Raw genomic sequence first — 22,411 nt, 5'->3', positions numbered from 1 at the left:
GTTTGAAAAAAGATTTTCACCTCAAATTTTTCCTCCTTCCTTGTTATTTTCAGAAATATTAACGGAAAGGAAGGTTGTAGAGAATTAAATTTACTTCAATAATATATACAAATATGTAAATAGATAAGATGTAGGTAAAAGTTACAGCGTGTTTAAGATTAAAGAGTAAATCGTAATTTACACAAATAATTACCAAGTCTTGTTTTTTTTTTCATTGCATGATTTGTATGGTTTCTTATAATCATTTAGGCCAAACATAAGTATATTTAAGGTAAAAATTGGTAATAGTTATGTAAATAACAATTTGACAAAATATAAAGGTCTATTTATTACAATGATCCACGTTAAAACATACAAAATAAATTCATATTTAATTATAGTTCTTGCCACTGAGAAATACATCACAAATTCATGTTATGATAAAGATTGATCTCATTCTTTTTCATTGTCTTCTTCCCCATCATCGAACATTGTACAGAGCCTAGTCTCGTTTTCTTGTCGGAAAGAAAGTTCTCTTGCTTTATACAACTGCCCCACGGAAAATTTCGTACTTGATTTTTGTAAATGTACTAAAGATTAGCAGATATGTAGTCTAACCAAAAATTTGATGATGGAGATGTCCTTGATAGTGATTATCAGTTCCACATGACACTAGGTTGAGAGACAGAAGATGGACCCTCTCGTCCAAAAGGAGCCAGACCATGGATATTATAGTATTAAATCTTTGTTTCGGTAACTGTTGGTATAAATAAAACTGTTGTGATTTGAATTTTGGTTCTAGTTTACAGAATCATTTTCATTATTCGCATTTTCCCTCCTCCCCTTTTAAACAGTAAACAGGTTACAAACCATATTTTCAGGTAACTATTAGCACTATTAAACTAATGTTGATTCCCCTAACAGGAGAGGTTTACATTTCTTATCGTACCATTTTATATCTTAAATATACTTATGTTTGGCCTAAATAATTATAAGAAACCATACAAATCATGCAATGAAAAAAAACAAGCCTTGGTAATTATTTGTGTAAATCACGATTTACTCTTTAATCTTAAACACGCTGTAACTTTTACCTACATCTTATCTATTTACATATTTGTATATATTATTGAAGTGAATTTAATTCTCTACAACCTTCTTTCCGTCAATATTTCTGAAAAATAACAAGGAAGGAGAAAAAATAAGATTTTAACGAAAAATGTGAGGTGAAAATCTTTTTTCGGACATTATATTTTTTTTTACGCGGAAATCTCAGAAACTATGCGTCTTTCACTTATAATGTATATGATCAAAGCTGTAGCAAATTTAATAAGCTTTAACTTTTACGTTGAACAATTCAAGCTACAACACGCCGTTTTCAAGTTATAAGCAAAAAACCGCAAATTGGGGCATTTACACCTCCCACCACCAGAGAGCGGCAGGGTGATTTTATTCTCACCTATCATATATTCATTAGGGGACCCTCCCCGACACATTTTTGAAAAAATTGGGAATACATAGATTTGTTCCTCTATTTTTCCTAATTTTCTTGGGTTAATTTATAATATTAGTAAGATAAGATAAGGGATGGCAGGGAACCTTCCACAAGTGTGATCCTGCGGCATGGCCTGTTTTTTTAGTGGGGCCTTGTACTAAACCTATGGTAGTTCAGGTATAACATAACATAAAATGTGTTTATTTAAATTATTGTTTTCAATGGTGATTCCCCCCCCAAAAAAAAAAAACCCCTGATAAAACTGATTTTTTTTTTTTAAATTGCCCAGATAATTTTAAATAAAATTTAGTATGTTATAGCCCTTTAATTAACAAAAAAAATGGTACAACCCCATTGCTGTTAAAATTACGGTTAAAAAGTAATTGCAACTTTTGTGATTTTCCCCATAAAATATCATACTTACTCCCACTTAAATAGTATGTGGGACCCTTTGCTTACCCATGATAGGATGTTAACAAGCTAATTGGAGAAAGTATGTGTCAGATTGTTAATTAATATATTCTCAAAAGTTCCTCGTAAAAAAAATATTTTAACTGACTTTCTCTTATGGAGAACTGTCAAAAGATTAACCATTAGTATAACAGGAAGAATGATAATGTGATGTTCACATCAAAACTATTAAAGGCAATATCAAACAATTTTACTTAACACTAGCTGTTGTACGTGTGTCCGTGCTTTGCAACGGGAAGAGGACACAAAATAGAAACATTTTAATCTTTACATCTGTTGCATATAATAGTTACACATCCGCCAACGCTTTTAGAAACAAAATTCCGCCAACGCTTTTAGAAACAAAATTCAACTTTTGTAGCCTTAATAGAAACGTTTAAGTTATATGACTTTTAAATCTGGTAAGTAGTGGATACCACCATTTTGGTTTTGATTAATTTTAAATCTTGTGTAGGCTGATATGAGAAAAACTTACCAAATCTTCGAATAAAACATTGACATACATGCTTTATGCCTTCATCTTGATTGATTGTAAGAGGGTGGACTCATGGTCCAAGCACGTCAACCGAAGCTTATTGTGCATCCCGCTTGCCACTAACTGGGTAAGCCTATGCCTGTGTCCCTAACTAGGTGCAGGAGCTTTTGCCCAATGATAGCGTCTGGTTCCTCACCTGGCTGCTTTAGACCAAACAGAGACCTTCTCCTAGCCCTTAGTCCATCGCAGTCCAGAATATTGTGTTTTGCAGTCTCATCGGACTGGTTACAAAGTCGACACTCCTGCTTGTCATTGACAATTCCTAGAGTGTGGAGATGTTTCCTGAAATGGCCGTGTCCAGTGATAAGAGCAAGTACCTGCTTGACCTGCCCTCTCCCCAGCTTTAGTAGCCAGTGAGTGAAGAGGGTGCTAGGTTCTGAGAGCAGTTTTTTGCCAAGTGATTGTCCAGGATAATTACGCCAACGCTCAAGATGTTGTCCCCTGGACCATTTGTTGATTACATGTTTAGCGGCCGCTTTGCTGATGCCACAAAATGGCTCTGGTCCAAAGAGTGGTGTAGTGAGCTGACAGATTTATCAGCTGACAGATGTTTTAAATAGTTTATTGAATTTTGGGTTGCTATGAAAAGAAAAATAAACAAAGAGACATTCTTTTAGGCTTTTCAACCAAAGTGGTTCATTTTTATTTGCTCTAAACAATTAATTGTTAATTACTTGTAAAAGTATGATAAATTAAACAATAATATTTAGTGGAAACCTCTGGACTTTTATTTAAAGTATTTATCCTATATAAATGAGGTTCTTTTCACTAAAATTGGTGACCCCGACGTGAACACATCAAGAATACATAATGGAAGTCAATGAACAAGTATTGGCAAGACTAAAACTGATGGAAGAGCAAAACCAAAATCTCAGAAAACAACTTAATGATGTAATTGGAGTTGACTCTGAACATTCAAGACAAAATCATGATTCAGAAGAAGATCTTTTGGTTAATCCAATGAATCAGAAAACTCAAGAACGAAACAATTCAGTAAATCCAAGACCGTCTGAAAACATAACTTCAATTCAATCTCCACAATTAAAATTTCCCCATTTTTGGCGTGAGAAACCAGCACTTTGGTTCATACAGATTGAGGCAATTTTCTCTTTATAGCACATTTTTGATGAGAACCTTCGTTTCACACACGTTGTGACACACTTAGATGAGATGACTGCTTCCGAAATAGAGGATTTACTCTCAAACCCAAATCTGGAAAACCCTTACACGAGCCTGAAGAAAGAATTAATAAGAAGATTATCAGTCTCGGAACATAAGAAAATTAAACAGTTACTTGTAGAAGAAGAACTCGGTACAGATACGCCATCACACTTTCTCAGAAGACTGAAATCGTTAGCTGGCAGCAGCGTTCAAGATGACTTGCTGAGGATAATCTGGATGCAGCGACTTCCTGCGCATATTCAAGGCATCCTCCAAACCCAGTTAGGCGCTGGGGTCAGTACCGAATCATTGGCCGTTACAGCGGACAAGATCCAGGAGGTTCAACCTTTGAGTTCACCTGCAATGAGCTGTGACGCTATTTTGTCAAACCGAGGTAAGCCAACAAATACCTTTTCTCAGAACCCACATAGTCACAACAATCTCAATCAAGGAGGAGGTTTTGAGGCAATTTTGGAGAAACTTTCAATGCTGGAGGAGAAAGTTAACTGTCTTTCAGACGACTTGATGACATATAAAAATAGTAAGTTCAGATCGCAAAGTCAGAGCCAGCCCAGTAAACAGCATAGTACCTCACCCCACAATGACATCTACTGCTGGTATCATAAACGTTATGGATCACGAGCCACCAAATGCGTGACTCCTTGCACTTATCCTTCTACAAAAAACGAGCTAGGCAACTAGATGCGGTGTCGACTAGTTGTCATGTGCCTAGACGCCAAACTCATGAATCACCCGGTGACCCGGTGGTTGACAGCAACCACAGCAACAGGTTACAAGTAATTGATAACAATTCAGGCTATAAGTTTCTGATAGACACAGGTTCAGACGTAAGTTGTATACCACTAAATTTAGTCAAAAGACCCTTAAAACCATCTGGGATAGAACTCAGAGCTGCAAATAACTCTGAAATACCCACTTATGGTAGTTTATGTCTCAACTTAAATATTGGTCTACAAAGAACTCTAGTCTGGAATTTCATAATAGCTAAAGTAAACACTCCAATCATTGGTTCTGACTTCCTAGCTCACTATTCTTTATTACCTGATTGTAGTAACGGTTTCTTAATTGACAACATTACACAATTAAAAAGTAAATGTCAGTTCATGAATACTCAGCAATATAGTATTAAATTAATTACTTCCGACCCATCAAACTATCCACTGTTATTGGAATTTCCAGAAATCACAAAACCTTTAGGAGTAGCCTACCAAGATTTATTCCTCATAACACAGTGCATTACATAAATACGACTCCTGGCCCACCAGTCTCATCAAGACCAAGAAGGTTAGCTCCAGATAAATATAAAATTGCCAAATTAGAGTTTGAATCCATGGTAGCAAATGGAACTGCGTGTCGTTCCAAAAGCCCATGGTCATCACCACTTCATATGGTACCTAAAAAGAATGATGAGTGGCGACCATGTGGCGATCACCGAGCATTGAATGCTCGCACTATTCCAGATTCTTACCCTGTTCGACATATCCATGATTTCTCAAATTGTTTACACGGTAGTAAAGTTTTCACTGTGATAGATCTTGTAAAGGCATATACCCAAATCCCGGTTAATAAAGAAGACGTGCCCAAGACTGCAATAACGACCCCATTCGGTCTCTTTGAGTTCCCGTTCATGTCTTTCGGTTTGAGGAATGCTGGTCAAACTTTTCAAAGGTTTATTGATGAAGTCGTAGAGGGACTAAGTTTTTGTTTCCCCTACATTGACGATATCCTTGTTTTCTCAAAAGATCCTGTCGAGCACGAAGAACACCTCCGTATTCTGTTCAAGAGGTTAGTCAAATATGGCGTCCTTATAAATGTGAAGAAATCTGTATTTAACACTGACTCAGTAGTTTTTTTGGGATATCAAGTAACCGCTGACGGAACCAGGCCTGTGCCTGATCGCATTGACGCCCTTCAGAATTATCCTTTGCCACAAACTGCCAAAGGTCTTAGGCGATTTTTGGGAATGTTGAACTTTTACCGCAGGTTTATTCCTCACGCTGCAGAATTTCAAGCCCCTCTCCACACTGTCCTTTCGTCATTAAAAGGGAATCAGAAAGTCCCTTGGACCGATGTATTGACTGAAAAATTCAGTAAATGTAAGGATCATTTAGCCGAAGCCACATTACTTTGTCACCCCAACGCTAATGGTAAATTAGCATTTTTTTGTGATGCATCGAATACTGCAGTAGGATCAGTACTACAACAATTGAATCAAGATGGAATATGGGAACCTCTGTCCTTCTTTTCCCAAAAACTAACACCTAAGCAAGCCAGTTGGCCCGCTTATTATAGGGAATTGTTTGCCATCTATTCGTCTGTTAAACATTTCAGACATATATTAGAAGCTAACTCCTGTACTATCTATACTGATCACAAGCCCATCACTTTCGTTTTTCAACAAAAGAAGGACAAACTACCTCCTGTTCAAACTAACCATCTCTCATTTATCTCACAGTTCACGACTGACATTCAACATGTTTCTGGTGCTTCAAACATAGTAGCAGACAGTTTTTCTAGGATAGAATCTATTTCTGCCAACAAGACTAGTAAAATTGATCTGCATCTCTTGGCAGATTCTCAATCTAATGATGAGGAACTTAAGTCTATTCTCGAAAACAGTACTTCACTTTGTCTTCAACCAGTTCCAGTTCCTGGCTCTGATGTTTTTGTCTACTGCGATACAAAGAACGGTAGTGAACGATTGTATATCCCCAAATGTTTACGCAGAGAAGCGTTTAATTCAATCCATAACTTAAGTCACCCTGGTATAAAATCCATGAATAAAATGTTAACTTCAAGATATGTTTGGCCTTCAATAAATCGTGATTGTAAAGAGTGGACCTTGTCCTGTCGAGAGTGTCAACGTTCAAAAATTACTCGTCATGTTCAAACACCTATCAACGATTTCCCTTTGCCAAATTGTAGATTTGAACATATTCATGTGGATATCATCGGCCCATTACCCCAAGTTGGAAATCTTCGTTACTGTCTTACAGTAGTAGATAGGTTCACCAGATGGCCGGAAGCACACCCCTTGCAAGGTATCTCTGCAGAAGAAGTCTCGTCAGCTCTTTTCAATTGTTGGATATCAAGGTATGGTGTTCCCTTGCGAATAACAACAGACCAGGGTAAACAATTTGAATCTGCACTCTTTGCTGAGTTGGGAAAATTGTGTGGATTTTCAAGATTAAGGACAACAAGTTACCACCCGTGCGCAAATGGCATGGTGGAACGTTTCCACAGACAACTCAAGGCAGCCATCATGTGCCACTCCGCCTCCACGTGGGTCGAATCCTTACCCACAGTGCTTCTTGGAATAAGAAATGCTTTCCGTGTGGATCTGAACACCTCGTCTGCTGAAATGGTTTTTGGAGAGGTTTTACGCCTCCCTGGCGAGTATTTTATGCCAACAACCCAGCTAGCACCCTTAGAGGATCCGACTAATTTTGTGTCTCGATTACGACTCAAGATTTCATCATTAAAACCAACAAATATCAAGAGACACGGCATTAACCGAAGCTTCATTTTTCGTGATTTGGACACATGTTTGCACGTTTTTCTGAGAGTAGATGCTGTGAGAAAATCTTTACAACATCCATACACCGGACCTCATCCAGTGATCAAGAAAGACAGTAAAACTATCACGATAAAAGTGAATGGTTCTATTGTTAAAGTTAGTCTTGACAGAGTTAAACCAGCCTATGTCCTTCAGAATGATGAAGTTAAGCCCTCAACTGTATCTCAAACTTCAAAGGATGTGGATTTTCAAAAGTCATATACGACAAAGTCTGGAAGAAAAGTGACATTCAAGAATCCAATTTCAGTTTGATGGAAATCGCCTTTGTCCTTGCTGATATTATTATTTTTTTTGTTATTTTTTTTGTGACTTTTTGGAACCCTCCAAAACTCCATGGACTTCCAGTCTTCGTAGGGGGCTCCTGTAGTGAGCTGACAGATTTATCAGCTGACAGATGTTTTAAATAGTTTATTGAATTTTGGGTTGCTATGAAAAGAAAAATAAACAAAGAGACATTCTTTTAGGCTTTTCAACCAAAGTGGTTCATTTTTATTTGCTCTAAACAATTAATTGTTAATTACTTGTAAAAGTATGATAAATTAAACAATAATATTTAGTGGAAACCTCTGGACTTTTATTTAAAGTATTTATCCTATATAAATGAGGTTCTTTTCACTAAAGTGGCATGCTCGCACCTTTTTTTGCCAGCTTGTCTGCACTTTCGTTGCCGCCAATGCCTACATGGCCTGGGACCCAGCCGAGAGTTACAGAGTTCTGTGATGCAAGTCTGCAGAGGGTGTTGAAACACTCCCAGACCAGTTTTGAGGTGACTTCATTTGAGTCAAGAGCTTTGAGAGCAGCCTGACAATCAGATAAAATCACTATCCTTTTGTCTTGGTACCGTCTGGCTAGTCCTAGGTTGGCACAAGCCAAGATGCCATAGATTTCTGCCTGGAAGATGGTACAGTATTGTCCCAGACTTCCTGATAGTTCTCTTCTGGGTGATCGACAGTAAACCCCAAAACCAGATTTTCCATCGATTAGGGAGCCGTCTGTGTACCATATGAAGCTCTCCATATCTTGGAGATGCCCTTCCTGATGTTTCCACTCATCTCTGGAGCGGAATTCAACATTAAAGGGTTTGGTGAAAACTGCTTCCTTGCTTAGGAAGTCCGAGGTCATGTCAAGCACAGGACACTCAGCCAAAGTCTTAGCAATGGCGCAGTGGCCTGCCCCTGACAGGCCTTCCCTCCAAAGATTTGCAACCCTCAGACGGTAAGCTGCCTTGAGGGCCTCAGATCTGATGAAGATGTCCAGTGGTAGCAGCCCAAGAGCGACTTCTAGAGTAGCTGATGGACTGCTCCTGAAGGCTCCAGTGGCCTGTAGCGTGCCGAGCCTTTGCATGCTTTCTAGCTTGGCTATGACAGTTACCTGATTCACCTTTGTCCACCAGACTAGTGAACCATAGGTAATCTGAGGCCTGACCACAGCCTCGTATGTGCCTTCATCTTACATATCTTTTAATTTATTATTGACATTTTAAATTTCAATTTTGAAGTTGCAAAAATACTAATTATTAAATTTAAATGAACATTTTTAGCGAATTTCCCATATAGGGAATAAGCTATTACTGTAGTACTCATCGTAAGACCTGGACGCGGGACCGATTTTTTTTTTCGTTTTGAGGTCCCTAGAGGCCAAAAACACCATCCGTTCAAATTCATATATATATATATGTGTGTCCGTCAGCACGATAACTCAAGCAAAGATGATCCGATTTTGATGAAATTTGGTACAAACGTGTAAACGTACGTTTATTCGAACGAGTTCGCGATCCAGCATGATCGGACCATGGGAACGGGGGTTTACGGGGGGTTTTATGGGGTAAAAATAGGTTTTTCCCATTTTTGACCCAAAAAACATAAAATTTAGCAATTTCTTACCAAAGCATTTTGTAGAGCTTAAAAAAACAAATAATTAAGTATATTGAAGCGTTATTATGAGCCTAATGGTTACGGAGAAAATTCCAAAAAATGGTAAATTTAAAATTCCTATGTTATATTCTTACTAGCTGTAACCCGCGGGCTTTGCCCCGTTTAACTTCTTAATTTTCAAGATTATCTCGTTCGCATGGCTCAATCACGTCCTGGTTGAAGTTTGTTCGCTACGCTCACTCACCTTTAGGTTGGAGCTCGTTCGCTACGCTCACTCACCTTTAGGTTGGAGCTCGTTCGCTGCGCTCACTTGCCTTCAGGTTAGCTCGTTCGCTACGCTAACTTGCCTCCAGGTTGAAGTTCGTTCGCTACGCTCACTCACCTTTTGGTTGCAAATTAGCTGTCATAAATGTAAAAGAAATAATAGTGCTGCACCCTGTTGGTAATCCTTGTAACTTTAATGCTATTGAACATCGTAGAACAGAACCAACTTGTTTAATCGAAACAGCTGTTAAGATTCAATAATTCCATTTCTCATCAAGTTAACATGGGAAACTCCAGAGCCACTGGGGCGGAGCCCGAAAGGATTTTTGAAATAAGAATATGCCTATATGTTAATCGGGAATGTGAGCTATCATCATGCCAAATTTCAGCCCAATCCGACCAGTATTTTTCGCGTTCACTTGTCACAAACATACATCCATACATCCATACATCCAAACTTTCTCATTTATAATATTAGTAGGATGGAGAATAAGTAAACTGTTGTAGTTTGCTTGTTTGTGAACGTATTTTGATCAAATTTGGAAAATGTTTTTATTTCTTACTAACTATTCACATTTTACAAAAAAAAAAAAAAAAAAAAAAAAAAAAAACAGTTTTACGGTACCCTCCCTGATGCAGCAAACCTAAGTACTTGTTAAACTAATTCTATTTAAATCAAGAATAAATGTTATATTTTTAAGTAGACATTTCAGTGTAAATCCAATCAGTCAAATGGAAATTCGCTTAGTCTGCAGGTTTGCTGCGGCGGGGGTATTTTTAATTTCACTCTTCTTTATATTACATCACAAATCCTTCCATCTTCAGTTTCTTCACTCACAATAAATCATTAGCTAAGTCAGCTGTTATAAACTTTAGAAATATTGCTGTGCCTTATCAATACAGTTTTTTTGAAATATGAAAGAAACTATGTCTATAGGTACTATACAAAATTTTAAACAAATAATTTAGCATTAAAGACAGCAGACAAAACTAATATGATTATCAAAGCATCAAGGACTAAAAAATTTAATAGCAAATACAGTATATGTTTCATTGCATCTCTGATTCTACTCTACAAAAATATCAACAAACAACTTAATATACAAACCAGTACTTTTAATCAGTTTCATCGTCCATTGCCTTAACATTTTCACACTTACCATTAAGTAAACATAGTTACAGATATTTCATTGATTTTAGAAACAAAAAAACACTGTGTACTGCTTAGTTTTATGATATTTTCCTTGGTTTAATTTAATCAGTGGTGTGGCAAAACACAAATAATAAATGTATCAAATAAAGGAAATGTGAACTGAAAGCTACGTAAAGATAAAATAAGAGTATTTTGTACTATTTGATAGTCAAATATAGTTACACATATACAACAGATTTTAGAAAACAAAAATCAACGACGTATAATTTAGTTATTGAGCAAAACATAATAACTTAATTTACCTAAATATACTTATAAAAAACAATGTGATGTGCAAGTTATGTTAAGTTAATCTAACACATGTTAAGCAGTTAGAATTTATTTAAAGTAGCCTCCAAATTCATATAAAACATCTATACTTTGAAATTTTTATACTGTTTCCATGAAAACATATCAATAACATTATTTTCATAACTTGGACACTTTAAAAAATCGAAAGCAAAGCCGGAGTTGATACAGCAACGGTTATAGAATCTTTTTTTCTATAATCATTGACTTAGTTTTAGAATAAATAATCCATGATAAAAGGTTAGTTTAAGTAAACCTACCTCAAAGTTATGGAAAATATTATATTTAATTTCTTTGTATCAGCTGTCTGAAATTGTGAAATAATATGCAGTTTAGCAGTTCTTCTTGTTTACATTTAAATGTCAAAGCAAATGTAAACAAACATTGTTAGGGTTCTCATCACAGCCATGGAGACCAATCAATATTTACTTTTAAAAGGTTCACTTCAGAACTTTTAAAGCCAAAGGGGCAAAGCCTTTGGTCAGTATCGAAATGTGAATAGTCCTATAATGGTCCTTGGTATGGTTGCTATATTTTTGTACAATTTAAGCCCAGTTGGTTCAGTAGTTTTTGCACCTATTAGTAATACACATACAGACACCATTAGATGTTTATATAATAGTATAGAAGTATAGATATAGATATAGATATAGATAAAACCCCCTTTCTGAAAGTTACATCTTTATTTTTTTTTTATCAACATTAATAATTGATACCTATTTCATGGGTTAGGTTGAACTTCATGTACATTTTACGACAAAAACATTCATATTTCAATATCTTGTTTTACCTCTAATTAAAGGCTTGAATAAATATACCAATAAAAAAGTGTAATTTTTTATTAAATTAAAACCATTTTTATTTATTGGAAATTCTATTTCTTTTTTCTTCTGATCTTCTTAGGATTACTAACTACAGTTTTAATAGTCAATGGTTTGAATGAGTGAGATATGGGCAATTTTCTTTTCTCTATTTGATCTGGTTTTGATCCTTCTACTTTTTCCTTGAAGCTCTTTTTCTCCTTGCTCTTTTTCTTATGATTACCCTTTTGTTTTACTTCGCCGCTAAAGTATCTCTCATTGGTTGTTTTAGATTTTTTTATTCCCTTATTTTTAAATAGCTTATCATCAGGTGCAACGGCAGTTTGAGATTCCATGTCTTCATCATTCATTGGCTCCGTGTCGAGTAACATTTGATCAGGGTTGTTATCAACAAAGAATATATTGTCTTCATCTAAACTGTCACAATCACTATCATCGTCGTTGATGTTCCCTTTTTCAGAGGTTTTGAAAACATTGACACTTGAATGTTTTGAAATCTTGCTTTCACTTTTACTGAAACCTATAAAATCTGCATCCATAACATCTTTTGACGTATCACTAACTTTGATTATTTTCTCACCATTTGTTCCCATTCCAGGTCTAAATACTCTTTCACTTCCTTTATCTCTATAAAGATATAACACTTTTGGTTTAGTGGAAGGGTCACAGAAAACCGGTGCTTTATTTTTAACAACTGTGGATTCCTCTTGTTTTTTATTTACAAGTTGTTCACTTTTACTTTTGTCAAACGGTGTTGTCAAAACTGAGGGATTTTGGGAAATTATTTGATAGATAGGGTAAAACTGATTATTTGGAGTGTCTGCAATTTTCTGAAAGAAGAAAAAATAAGGTTATTAAATAATAACAATAAAAAACTTATATCCTTAGTAGAGTAAAAAATTATCAAATACAGTGATTGACTGTACACCATTGCCAACAGAACTTATAATGTATGACACTAAAATTTTTTTATGTAAAAGTGTTCAAACCCCTTAATTTTGTGTGTGTATGCCTGGGTTTGAATCCGTTTCACAAGCACCAAAGTCCTAGACACAACTTACTTACTAGCTAGTAACACACCAAATGCTTATGACAATGCTGGTAAAACAATATAACGTGGTAGCTCAAACATAAGACAGAATAAGGTCCATAAAGTCGGAAGTTACAAACATGTATTTGAATAACGTACTCAAAAATACAGGATGAGGATATTTGTATTTTACAGCTTCCTTAGACCATCCAAATTAGTTTATTTCAGATGGTCACTATATTAAAGTGATTTTAGTCAGAGGATATGTAAAAACTGTTTTTCATACAAAAACCTTTTAAGTCATACACTTTTATCCAGGCATTAGAATTGGAATGCCCTAGTCATAACTTATTTAATACTTCATCTAATGACAACATATTTTACTGTGAAATTTGAAACAAATAGAAAATATACAGTACATTTATGCAATCTCATGACTTGGTAGACATATGTCACAGTTCCTACAAAAAATAAATCACTGTGAACACTATCACATTAATTTAACAGTTTCCCATAATAAGAAATTTTAAAATATTACAGAAGGAACTGTAATGGATTTATTGGGGGCCCTGAGTATAACTTTCTAATTTGAATACACCTTGAGGTTTTTTCTGAAGCAATCTTGAATGTACCAAATATTTGGAATTCAATTTACACAATATACTTGATTAAAACTAATAGAAAACGTATAAACGACATTAATATGAATACTCTTGGTTCGATAGGCCTTGCACAGGTACGCAACATTGCCGGTAAGCGAACAGAAACAGACTTTTAAATGTATGTAATAATAAATGATAATAATAATAATCTCTTTATTGCTTTTTGACAATCGTACATTGTATAGCAAACGTCAGTCAATACAAAAAATGCAACATATAAGATAAAATATAATATATAGCTGTGTAAACTAAGGTCGGAAATTGGGTAGGTATTTATTTATAAAATCTATATATATATACTATGTAAAAACAGTAGGGAAATGAATAAACTATTAATTAATAACAATAAATAAACTCCTATCAAAAGAAATAACAGTAATTATTTTAATAAACATTCACTAAAATCTAACTAAACCCCTGGGGAAGAAAATGTTGTAATCAATTCAACTCCAACAGTATTTAGTGAACTCATCTACCCCGTAGAACACAAGATTCGTCAACTCTCTCTTCAGTCTTGTTTTGAACAAATGAGAACGTATGTGTCATGTATTCAAAATAGTAGAGGTTACAAGTTTCTCTCGTAGGCTCTTTTGAACGTCTTATTCATCAATAATGGATCTCCAGCTAAGCAATTTAAGTCATCAACATTTAATTGTAAACAAATAGAATTAATTTTGTACCTTGAGGCCCAACGCCATAGTTGAGAAGCCTAGAGTAGTCTTGGTAATGTGTTTCAATTGAGGGACTACCATGAGAGGAACATTGTTGCTGTGACAGTAACTACAGATGACTCTCGGTATCATGGGAGGACTGATGTCTCCGGCCATCATCACACAACTAAGTTCACCCTTCTCTAATCCTCTGGTAACAGACTGGAATCCCGGAGTGAGGTAGGATCTGAGAATGATTTACAATCAAATCTTTAGGCATTGAAAGTTTTGAAAATGATTAACTTTAACACAATCAGAATGTAACAGGATTAGGTTTTACCTTTGGCTGCTGATAAAACCAGACATTCCATCTCCGTTTTAAAGTTTTGCTGGATTCATAATAAAAAACAACATAGTTTTATTACACCAACGACAGAGTGCTGATGTAGCCTAACTTATTATTGGCACAGAACTACGGTATAATGAACGACGTGACGAAGGAAAAATGAGAAATTTTTTAACCAAGTTAAACTGGTAGAATAACTTTTTGTGAGCTATAGCATCTATATAATAATTAGGCATCCAAACAAGACAGGTAATTAGGCCTGCCTAAAGAGGAAGGAGGGCTCAAGTTTTTTGCATGTTCAGGACAGCTGGATATTTTTTGCAAATTGTCTGTAATTTAAGCTACAAAATGAGCTACTGTCACAATTAAGCAAGCTAGTTCAAATCTGACACCAGCACAGTTTTTCTTACTTAATTTACTACTATTGTAGCCAGTTCTCACCCATCTTTGATAATTAGTATTTAGGGCTACCAGGGTATAAATGGCCTTGATAGTCTCAAGAGAAGTCCCCTACAATTCGGGAGCCTTTAGTCACACTTTGCAATTCGCAAGAAAAAAAAATTGCTCCGATTTTTGTATGACGGAAATGAAATTCATGAATGACAGTAGTTGGCCAAACAATGTAAACACCAAGAAAATATTAACGACCACATGCAAACTCTTTCCACTTGATACGCAAAGCATTTACGTTTAGACACTTTTCTCCATTCAAGTCCGTATATACTTCAACAAGAGTTCACTCCACAGAAATATGATTATAACATGTGATTTATAACTATTCGTCCCATAGGGGTAGGAACTGATATTAGTGAAAGTAGTGAATGAAGTACAGAAAAGGCGCAAACATCATATTTGAAACCTTAAATCCACAGGCAACCTTTGTAACAGACAGGGATTTGTTCCAGGTCTTTCTCTAATGTAATATTTAATATGGGGAACTGCTTTCATTGTTTTACAAACTATTTTAGAAATGAAAATGTTGGTACTGTAGTTTTTAAGCGAAAACAAAATTTTAACCAATCGCTGAAGAAAATTTTCATAGAATTTGTTTAATAACGTATTCTAGACTACCTCTTACCTGAAAACATTGTTGTGCTTTTTTAATATAGGTTTTTCTGGGTGATTTTTTCCTTCAGCTTCTTTGGAAATGAGCTTGAGACTTTTGTTTTCTAATTTTGCCAATGGTAGAAGCCTGTGCAAAATATTGATAGTTATTCTCAATTACACACTCAAAAATGAAAGTGAAAATTAAGTTGTCTTTACTTAGCTGCAAAGGAAAGACCCTATGAAAAACTGTCACCCTCCGCACAGTTGCAGTGGGGATTGTAAAAATAGTCTGAAGATTTTGATAATACGAGGGCAGTTCGGAAAATAACCTCCATTTGCTTCTTGCGTGGGAAGTGGAGCGGGTAGCGCTGCCATGCTTGAGCCTGCGTGCGTCGCAGGTCAATCGGCGTCCAGCCGTAGTAGTTTAAAGGTGATCAGTTTTTTTGCCGTCGCTCGTCAAAATGAGTACTGCAATCGAAAATCCCGCCAAGTGTGAGGTGCGTGCTGTGATTCGGTTTTTGTAGCTAAATAGTATTCCGCAGCAGCTATTCATAGAGAACTTTGTGCTGTGTTTGGATCCAAAATAACAGGTAAAGGAGTTGTTCGGGAATTGGTTCACTCGTTTAAAAATGGCCGAACGAATGTGCATGATGAAGAAAGAAGTGGCAGGTCATCTGTGGAAAGTGATGAACTGGTTGAGAAAATCAACACAAATATTTGAAACAACCAACGATTCACCATCTCAGAATTTTCTGACGAATTTCACAAATTTCCAGGACTGTCCTGTACGAAATTGTGACTTCCTTAAGTTGCCATAGATTTTGTGCTCAATGGGGCAACTGTGTTTTAGGACTCCAAAGGGGTACTGCTGGTTGAATTTATGGAACGTGGTGCAACAATCAATGTAGATTCGTACGTTGAAACTCTGAAGAACCTAAGACGGGTGATCCAAAACAAATGCTGAGGTCTTCTGTCGTCTTGCGTCGTCCTTCTGCATGACAAAGCACATCCTCATACTGCCCAGAAAACCTTATAGACCAGTTCAAATGGGATGTTTTTCGCATTCTCCATAAAGCCTAGAATCTGAGCGACTACTGCCTCATCAATCACATAAAAAAAGGCTTGGCTCCCAGCGATTTGACGATGATAGGAATGAGAGGAACTGAAAGATGCAGTCATGGGATGGCTCAAGGCACTTGCGTGTGATGTTTTTGAAGGGGAAGTTAGTTCGAAGTGTTTAAATATCCAAGGAAACTAGTTTGAAAAGTAAAGGAAAGACGTAGTTTTAAGATGTATATCATAAAATTTGTTGTTTGTACTTCTGTATTTTATTTATAGAAAAACAGATGTCACTTTCCCAACAGCCCTCGTAATGAACAATTACCATAATCACAATCAATTTATACTCTGTTCCTAAATTTGTGTTTTTATATTTACTACTCAAATAAACATTTAAATTATTTGTTACTTAAGCATAATCTCTGTGGTTGCAGAAAAGTTTATGTTCTGAGTGAATTTTCTTTCTAACGACTATGCTAAAGAAGTAACTTTTAGAAACAGCAAATCAAGCCCTCCACAAGATACAACTTAATATTTTATTTCAAGTGACTTTGAAGCAATTAACCTATTCCACATAGCTACTAAATCAGCAAAATTACCTTGCTACCATCTTTGAAAAATCATGTAAAAATAAGTTTTTCTCATTATAGTACCTAGTATCTGATTATTATATTTGTAAATGCCGCCTCTTAGCTTTAAAAAATAGATGGCCAATAAATATATTATATTGCTTTAACAAACTGGATCTGTACAGATTTATCTCATTAATCATTATTCATAAGTTAATTTCATTTTACTTAGTGGAAATTATCTGTTCTTTAAAAACAGGAGTACCTCGACTAAATTAAAACTGGATTTAACTATGTCAACTAATTGTTTTACATAAATTTTAAGCATATAATTGTCTAAACTAGAACAATTCTTAACAATACATACTCTTCCAAGACTTTCTGAAGTGCTGCCACACATTCTGGATTACCGTCAGACCTAAAAAATTGAAGACATGAACAACTTGTTTTTATAAACAATTCACAGTTAATCCCTAGGTATGGGTGCTGACCATCGCTGAATCTTTATCTCTTTAAATTATACTGGGGGCCAATAGCAGCAATTGCTGCCACCACCTCCATTGTAATTTGGCCTTAACCCTATGCTGTGCACCATTCCTAAATACTCTCCTTCGTAGTCGGGGTCTTCCCCTACCACGATACAATTCAACACTCCATTACCGTTCCAACCTTAAAAAATTAAAACACTAAAATTAATAAACAAACAAATATGTAATGTTTACATCAGCTGGTCCTATTTAAAACAGCTTATAGAACCACTGTAGCAGTAATTCCAGTACAAAATTACTGGATCTTTGACGGCCTGTGTTGAAGAGCAAGGGTAATTTTTGACACTTCTGATATTTTTACTTGGACCTTAAGCTTTAAAATGAATCCTCAACATCCATGCTACCTTTTTCCTAGCTCGAGATATTTCATGGGGACCAATTGGCTTACAGGAATTAAATATATAGGCCTAGATTAGCTGAGTGTATATTTAATATTTACACTACACAATTTTTTTTATTTGTAATGAGAAGATTGTTCAGGACTGAAATGAGCTATGGTGACCATAATTTTGCAACAGCATCTAAATCGAGTACCGCTGTAACTTAGGTTACGTTGTCTTTGCAACAACCATTTTCTGGTAAATATTAAGAAACCACCACCAATGCTGATAATTTTACCTTAAGTAAAAGATATATGATTAAGAAAAACACTTGTTTATTAATTAATTCATTTTGTCCCCTTAAGTTACAAAGGCCAATATATTGGTTATCAATAGTGACATGACAAAAACTCATCTTAAGACTATTTACAACTAGTTGTTCTCCCTGTGGCCTCCCCGGGCCTCGCCACGGGGAGAAAACACAGAGAAGATCGGTTCTTTACCACCTCATCCAATGTAAATTGCTCGATTATGAGGTGCTTGTTTTTTATGTAAATTAGTTTAATCAATGTCCATGTCACAAGGCGAAATACTCTACAGATGGGGTTTTTTTTACCAGTTAGGCCTATAACACATAAGGCTCCTCCAAACTATGGTTATTGTGTCACTTAATTATATCTACAACATTTGTCTGCAACATAAATTGCTGTGGTTTTTTTAATACTGAGCTAACTTAATAAGTAAATAACATAAATCAATGAACATAATTTAAAGCTTTGAACACTATCCCACATTATAAGAAAAACGCACAATCACCTCTTTCGATGCAATATAGAAATTGAATGGAAGAATCAAAAGGTTAACTCAAGGAAAAGGAAACAAATACATGGGGAGCAAATTTTGTTTATGTATATGCCGAGTGGGCTGTATATAAATATATGCCGATACTTGATGTGAAATCTGTACGTGCATGTACATTCAATTTGATACCTCAATCATAAAAATAGGTTGGGTAGAAGAGCCAAACAAACTCGGGAAAGAAAACCCAAATTTAACTCCCATAAGAAATACATGGGAAGCAAATTTCGTTTACGTATAAGCCGAGTGGGACTGTAGATAAAAGCTTAGGGGTCTACAAAGTTTTACAGCTAGGAGACCAAACATCGAGTGTACAAATCCTGTCTCAGTCAGATCTGGTGAGATCTGGTCATGAAGAGTTCAACTGTTTGTGACAGAGGCTGACACAAAATAACCTGTTGATGGCCTAGGGCATAATCTTGTTGATTGTCTCTCAACTAAAAATTATAGTGACAACCACCAGATTGGCTGTATGTGTAGCTGGATATTTCTTCTTTTTTCTACAGATTTTAGCATCATATAACTCCCATGATCAAACATGGGGTAAAGAATGTTATGCCAGGTTTTAATGAAAACGAAGAGGATAAAATGAGTGCTAAACCATATTCATGTAAGCAGGGCCGCCCCGAGGGCGGGGCGACCGCACTGAGCGCCACGGCTAGTGAAGCGCTGCGGCTTTGGAAGGTAAAAAATTTAACAACTTTATCAGCAAACCTCAAAGGAATATTTTACGGGAAACTTGTAAACATGTAATCAATGACAATGACTATTCTAAAAAAAGGCAATCCATAGCTTTAGTTTTATTTATAAAATAAATACTGTTAATTAATATACAGGGTGACACAAAAGAACTGGGCGTTTTTTAAACAGCTGTTCCATTGTTGTCGCAAGTGATAGGAAGATTAAAGTTATGCCATTACCTTCAGTGAGGCTTGCCATTTTTGTTGAAATGGCTCAGTGGACCCTAGACCATCGCGTTTTCGCATACAATACTTTGCTCCGAAATGGTGAATCCGTCGTCAAATCCAGCGGGAACTTAGTCGAAATTTTAATATTGAACGCCATGAAACGGTTCCAAGCCGAAATACGCTATTAAGATGGGTTTTAGGGTTCCGACCGAACAACTGGGAATATAACAAGAAAGAAACCACCAGGCCTTGTTAGAACTTCGAGAACACCCGAAAACATCGCAGTATTGAACATTGAGAACACCCGAGAGCAGTATTGAATGAATGTTTCCTAACAAGGTGATTTCTCGCTTTGGCGAGACATACTGTGGCCGCCAAGATCACATGGCTTATCCACTAGTGATTATATATCCTTCGGGGGTTTCTTAAGGAGCGTGTTCATGCTCACAAACCACGCACTCTAGAGGATTTGAAGTTTGCAATCAAAGAATATATCAATGGCATTGAACAAGACCTCCTGACCCAATTTTCAGATGATTTTCAGACCAGAATGAACATTTGTAGATAAGTACATGGCCACCATATGTATGACGTCATTTTAAAAAAATGACTGTTTTGTAACAAAAATGTCAAATGTTTACCTCACTATGTACAGTATTAAAACCATTTTATTCCTTTTAACTACTGTGTAGCCTACTACTTATTTAAAAACATACGGTTCCTTTGTGTCACCCTGTACAACTCGTACTATTACTACTTTCACGTCTGGCATGTGACTTATTGGCAATACTGCGTATTCGCCCACACGCCCCAGCCCCACCTACACTTGCTTGTTTCTAACCTCAAAGCTCAAACTCTTACGTCAACTCATAGTCGTTTTGTGATGTCCGTTGTGAGCCGTAAATTCAATGTTTTTAGTAATTTAGTTCAGTGTAGTTGTTACGTTTATAAAAAGTACTTGCAAAACGTTTGATATTGATATATCGGATATTGATATTGATCGGATTTGATATTGATATTGACGCAAACGCCACAAATATAGGTACATTTTTTGGGGAGGAGGCGAAAATTTAAATCTCGCCCCAGGCATCTATTAGGCTACCCTCGGGGCGGCCCTGCATGTAAGTTATGAGAAGTGCTAACAAAGATTTAAAAAAATACAAAAAAAACAGACAAAATCACCAAGTAAGTAAAACTAAGCAACTGAGAAAGTCTTCATTGGAGCATGTTTTACAGAATAGGCCTAGGCTATTATTACAAATGCCTAAGTTAAAAAGGCTTTTGTATGCCGACAGTCACAAGAACGTTTATCCAATTTAACTTAGTCGATTTTTGATTTTTTTTCAGTGGAAGTTTTTTTCAATCAATGATGTTTCAATCAAGGTCAAAATTATTTCAAACAATTTCATGAAACATAGAAACAAAACCATGAAATAAAAATTGCAAACTTTTATTTTAAACAACCGTATTGTTTGCAACTGCTGATTGCAATAAAAGTTTGCAACTTTTTGTTTGAAACTCCGGTGTAAACATGGCTTTAATATTGATAAACTAGCTGTAACCCGCGGGCTTTGCCCCGTTTAACTTCTTAATTTTCAAGATGATCTCGTTCGCATGGCTCAATCACGTCCTGGTTGAAGTTCGTTCGCTACGCTCACTCAACTTTAGCTTGGAGGTCGTTCGCTGCGCTCACTTGCCTTCAGGTTAGCTCGTTCGCTACGCTCACTTGCCTTCAGGTTAGCTCGTTCACTACGCTAACTCGCCTCCAGGTTGAAGTTCGTTCGCTATGCTCACTCACATTTTGGTTGCAAATTAGCTGTTGTCATAAATGTAAAAGAAATAATAGTGCTGCACCCTGTTGGTAATCCTTGAAACTTTAATGCTATTGAACATCATAGAACAGAACCAACTTGTTTAATTGAAACAGCTGTTAAGATTCATTAATTCCATTTCTCATAAAGGTTAACATGGGAAACTCCAGAGCCACTGGGGCGGAGCCCGAGAGTCCGATCAGAATAAAAACAACTTAGTTTTCCGATTTAATGCCTAAAGAATCGGTGTACCAAATTGCAGCCTCCTAGGTAAATGGGAAGTGGGAGAATTAGTGATGAGTGAGTGAGTGAGTGTGTCAGTGAGGGCTTTGCCTTTTATATATTTAGATATATATATATATATATATATACACATCCTCTTTTATATATTGATAAATATTTATATTGTGGCTTTTGCCTAGCCAAACATAACTTACCATTGAATACTAAGTGGTGCAGCTAAAATGTTTCTTACATTCTTGGCTTTAGGTTTCTTCTGAGACATAGTTAGTAATTTTTCATTCCATTAATGACTTAAAAATACAAATTCATCTTAGCCTACCATATAAAAACATAAATAACTTAGGCCAGGCCTATAAAGTTAAACTTGTTTACAGTGTTTTTGAGCCATCACTATTTAGGTTAGGTTATATGTTTTGAGAGCACAGCAAACAGCGCAGACAGCTAGCTGTTAGCTGCATGGCTGCTGCATGTGGATGTGATCATAGTCTGGGTATTTTTACCCATGAGACCTCAATGTTCACTGAGTCAGTAGTAAACAAACAGAAGGATTGTGTTGTTTTGCTATAATTGCATTATGGTTGAAAGCAGGGTGGAAACGGCAATATTGAGGTTCACTCATGAACTTCGTCGACCCATGCAACCGTGCTTCATCACGGGATCA

At 36.0% G+C, this 22,411-nt stretch overlaps 3 protein-coding genes across 3 annotated transcripts; 1 reads left to right on the top strand and 2 right to left on the bottom strand.

Annotated features, from left to right (window-relative positions):
• The first annotated feature begins 3,650 nt into the window (after positions 1 to 3,650).
• Positions 3,651 to 4,343, top strand: LOC128989183 (uncharacterized). Its single transcript, XM_054411054.1, has one exon. It carries the CDS (start codon positions 3,651 to 3,653, stop codon positions 4,341 to 4,343), a length of 693 nt encoding a protein of 230 aa, XP_054267029.1.
• A 3,511-nt stretch (positions 4,344 to 7,854) lies between these two features.
• Positions 7,855 to 8,583, bottom strand: LOC128989182 (uncharacterized). The gene has a single exon (XM_054411052.1). It carries the CDS (start codon positions 8,581 to 8,583, stop codon positions 7,855 to 7,857), a length of 729 nt encoding a protein of 242 aa, XP_054267027.1.
• Positions 8,584 to 11,705: 3,122 nt separating this feature from the next.
• Positions 11,706 to 22,168, bottom strand: LOC128990197 (uncharacterized). The gene is made up of 5 exons (XM_054412485.1): positions 21,945 to 22,168; positions 17,430 to 17,480; positions 15,466 to 15,579; positions 14,072 to 14,288; positions 11,706 to 12,529 (listed from the first exon to the last, which is right to left on the bottom strand). The coding sequence occupies exons 1-5, from the start codon at positions 22,010 to 22,012 to the stop codon at positions 11,753 to 11,755; spliced, it is 1,227 nt and encodes a 408-aa protein (XP_054268460.1). The 5' UTR covers positions 22,013 to 22,168; the 3' UTR covers positions 11,706 to 11,752.
• Positions 22,169 to 22,411: the final 243 nt, after the last annotated feature.

The sequence above is a fragment of the Macrosteles quadrilineatus genome, unplaced genomic scaffold (assembly GCF_028750875.1).
Source record: "Macrosteles quadrilineatus isolate MER2022 unplaced genomic scaffold, UCM_ALF_1.0 Scaffold_3__2_contigs__length_128488019, whole genome shotgun sequence".
Taxonomy (NCBI): Eukaryota; Metazoa; Arthropoda; class Insecta; order Hemiptera; family Cicadellidae; genus Macrosteles; species Macrosteles quadrilineatus.
This window is presented reverse-complemented; position numbering and strand designations above follow the sequence as displayed.

What these genes read in the sequence shown, in the direction of transcription:
- LOC128989183 (XM_054411054.1), top strand. Translation starts at nt 3,651, where the DNA reads ATGACTGCTTCCGAAATAGAGGATTTACTCTCAAACCCAAATCTGGAA.
- LOC128990197 (XM_054412485.1), bottom strand. Translation starts at nt 22,012, where the DNA reads ATGTCTCAGAAGAAACCTAAAGCCAAGAATGTAAGAAACATTTTAGCT. An exon ending in CTTCAGAAAGTCTTGGAAGA is followed by an intron (nt 15,580 to 17,429) that starts GTATGTATTGTT and finishes TATTTTGCACAG; the next exon opens with GCTTCTACCATTGGCAAAAT. An exon ending in CTATGGCGTTGGGCCTCAAG is followed by an intron (nt 12,530 to 14,071) that starts GTACAAAATTAA and finishes TTCTTCTTTCAG; the next exon opens with AAAATTGCAGACACTCCAAA.
- LOC128989182 (XM_054411052.1), bottom strand. Translation starts at nt 8,583, where the DNA reads ATGCAAAGGCTCGGCACGCTACAGGCCACTGGAGCCTTCAGGAGCAGT.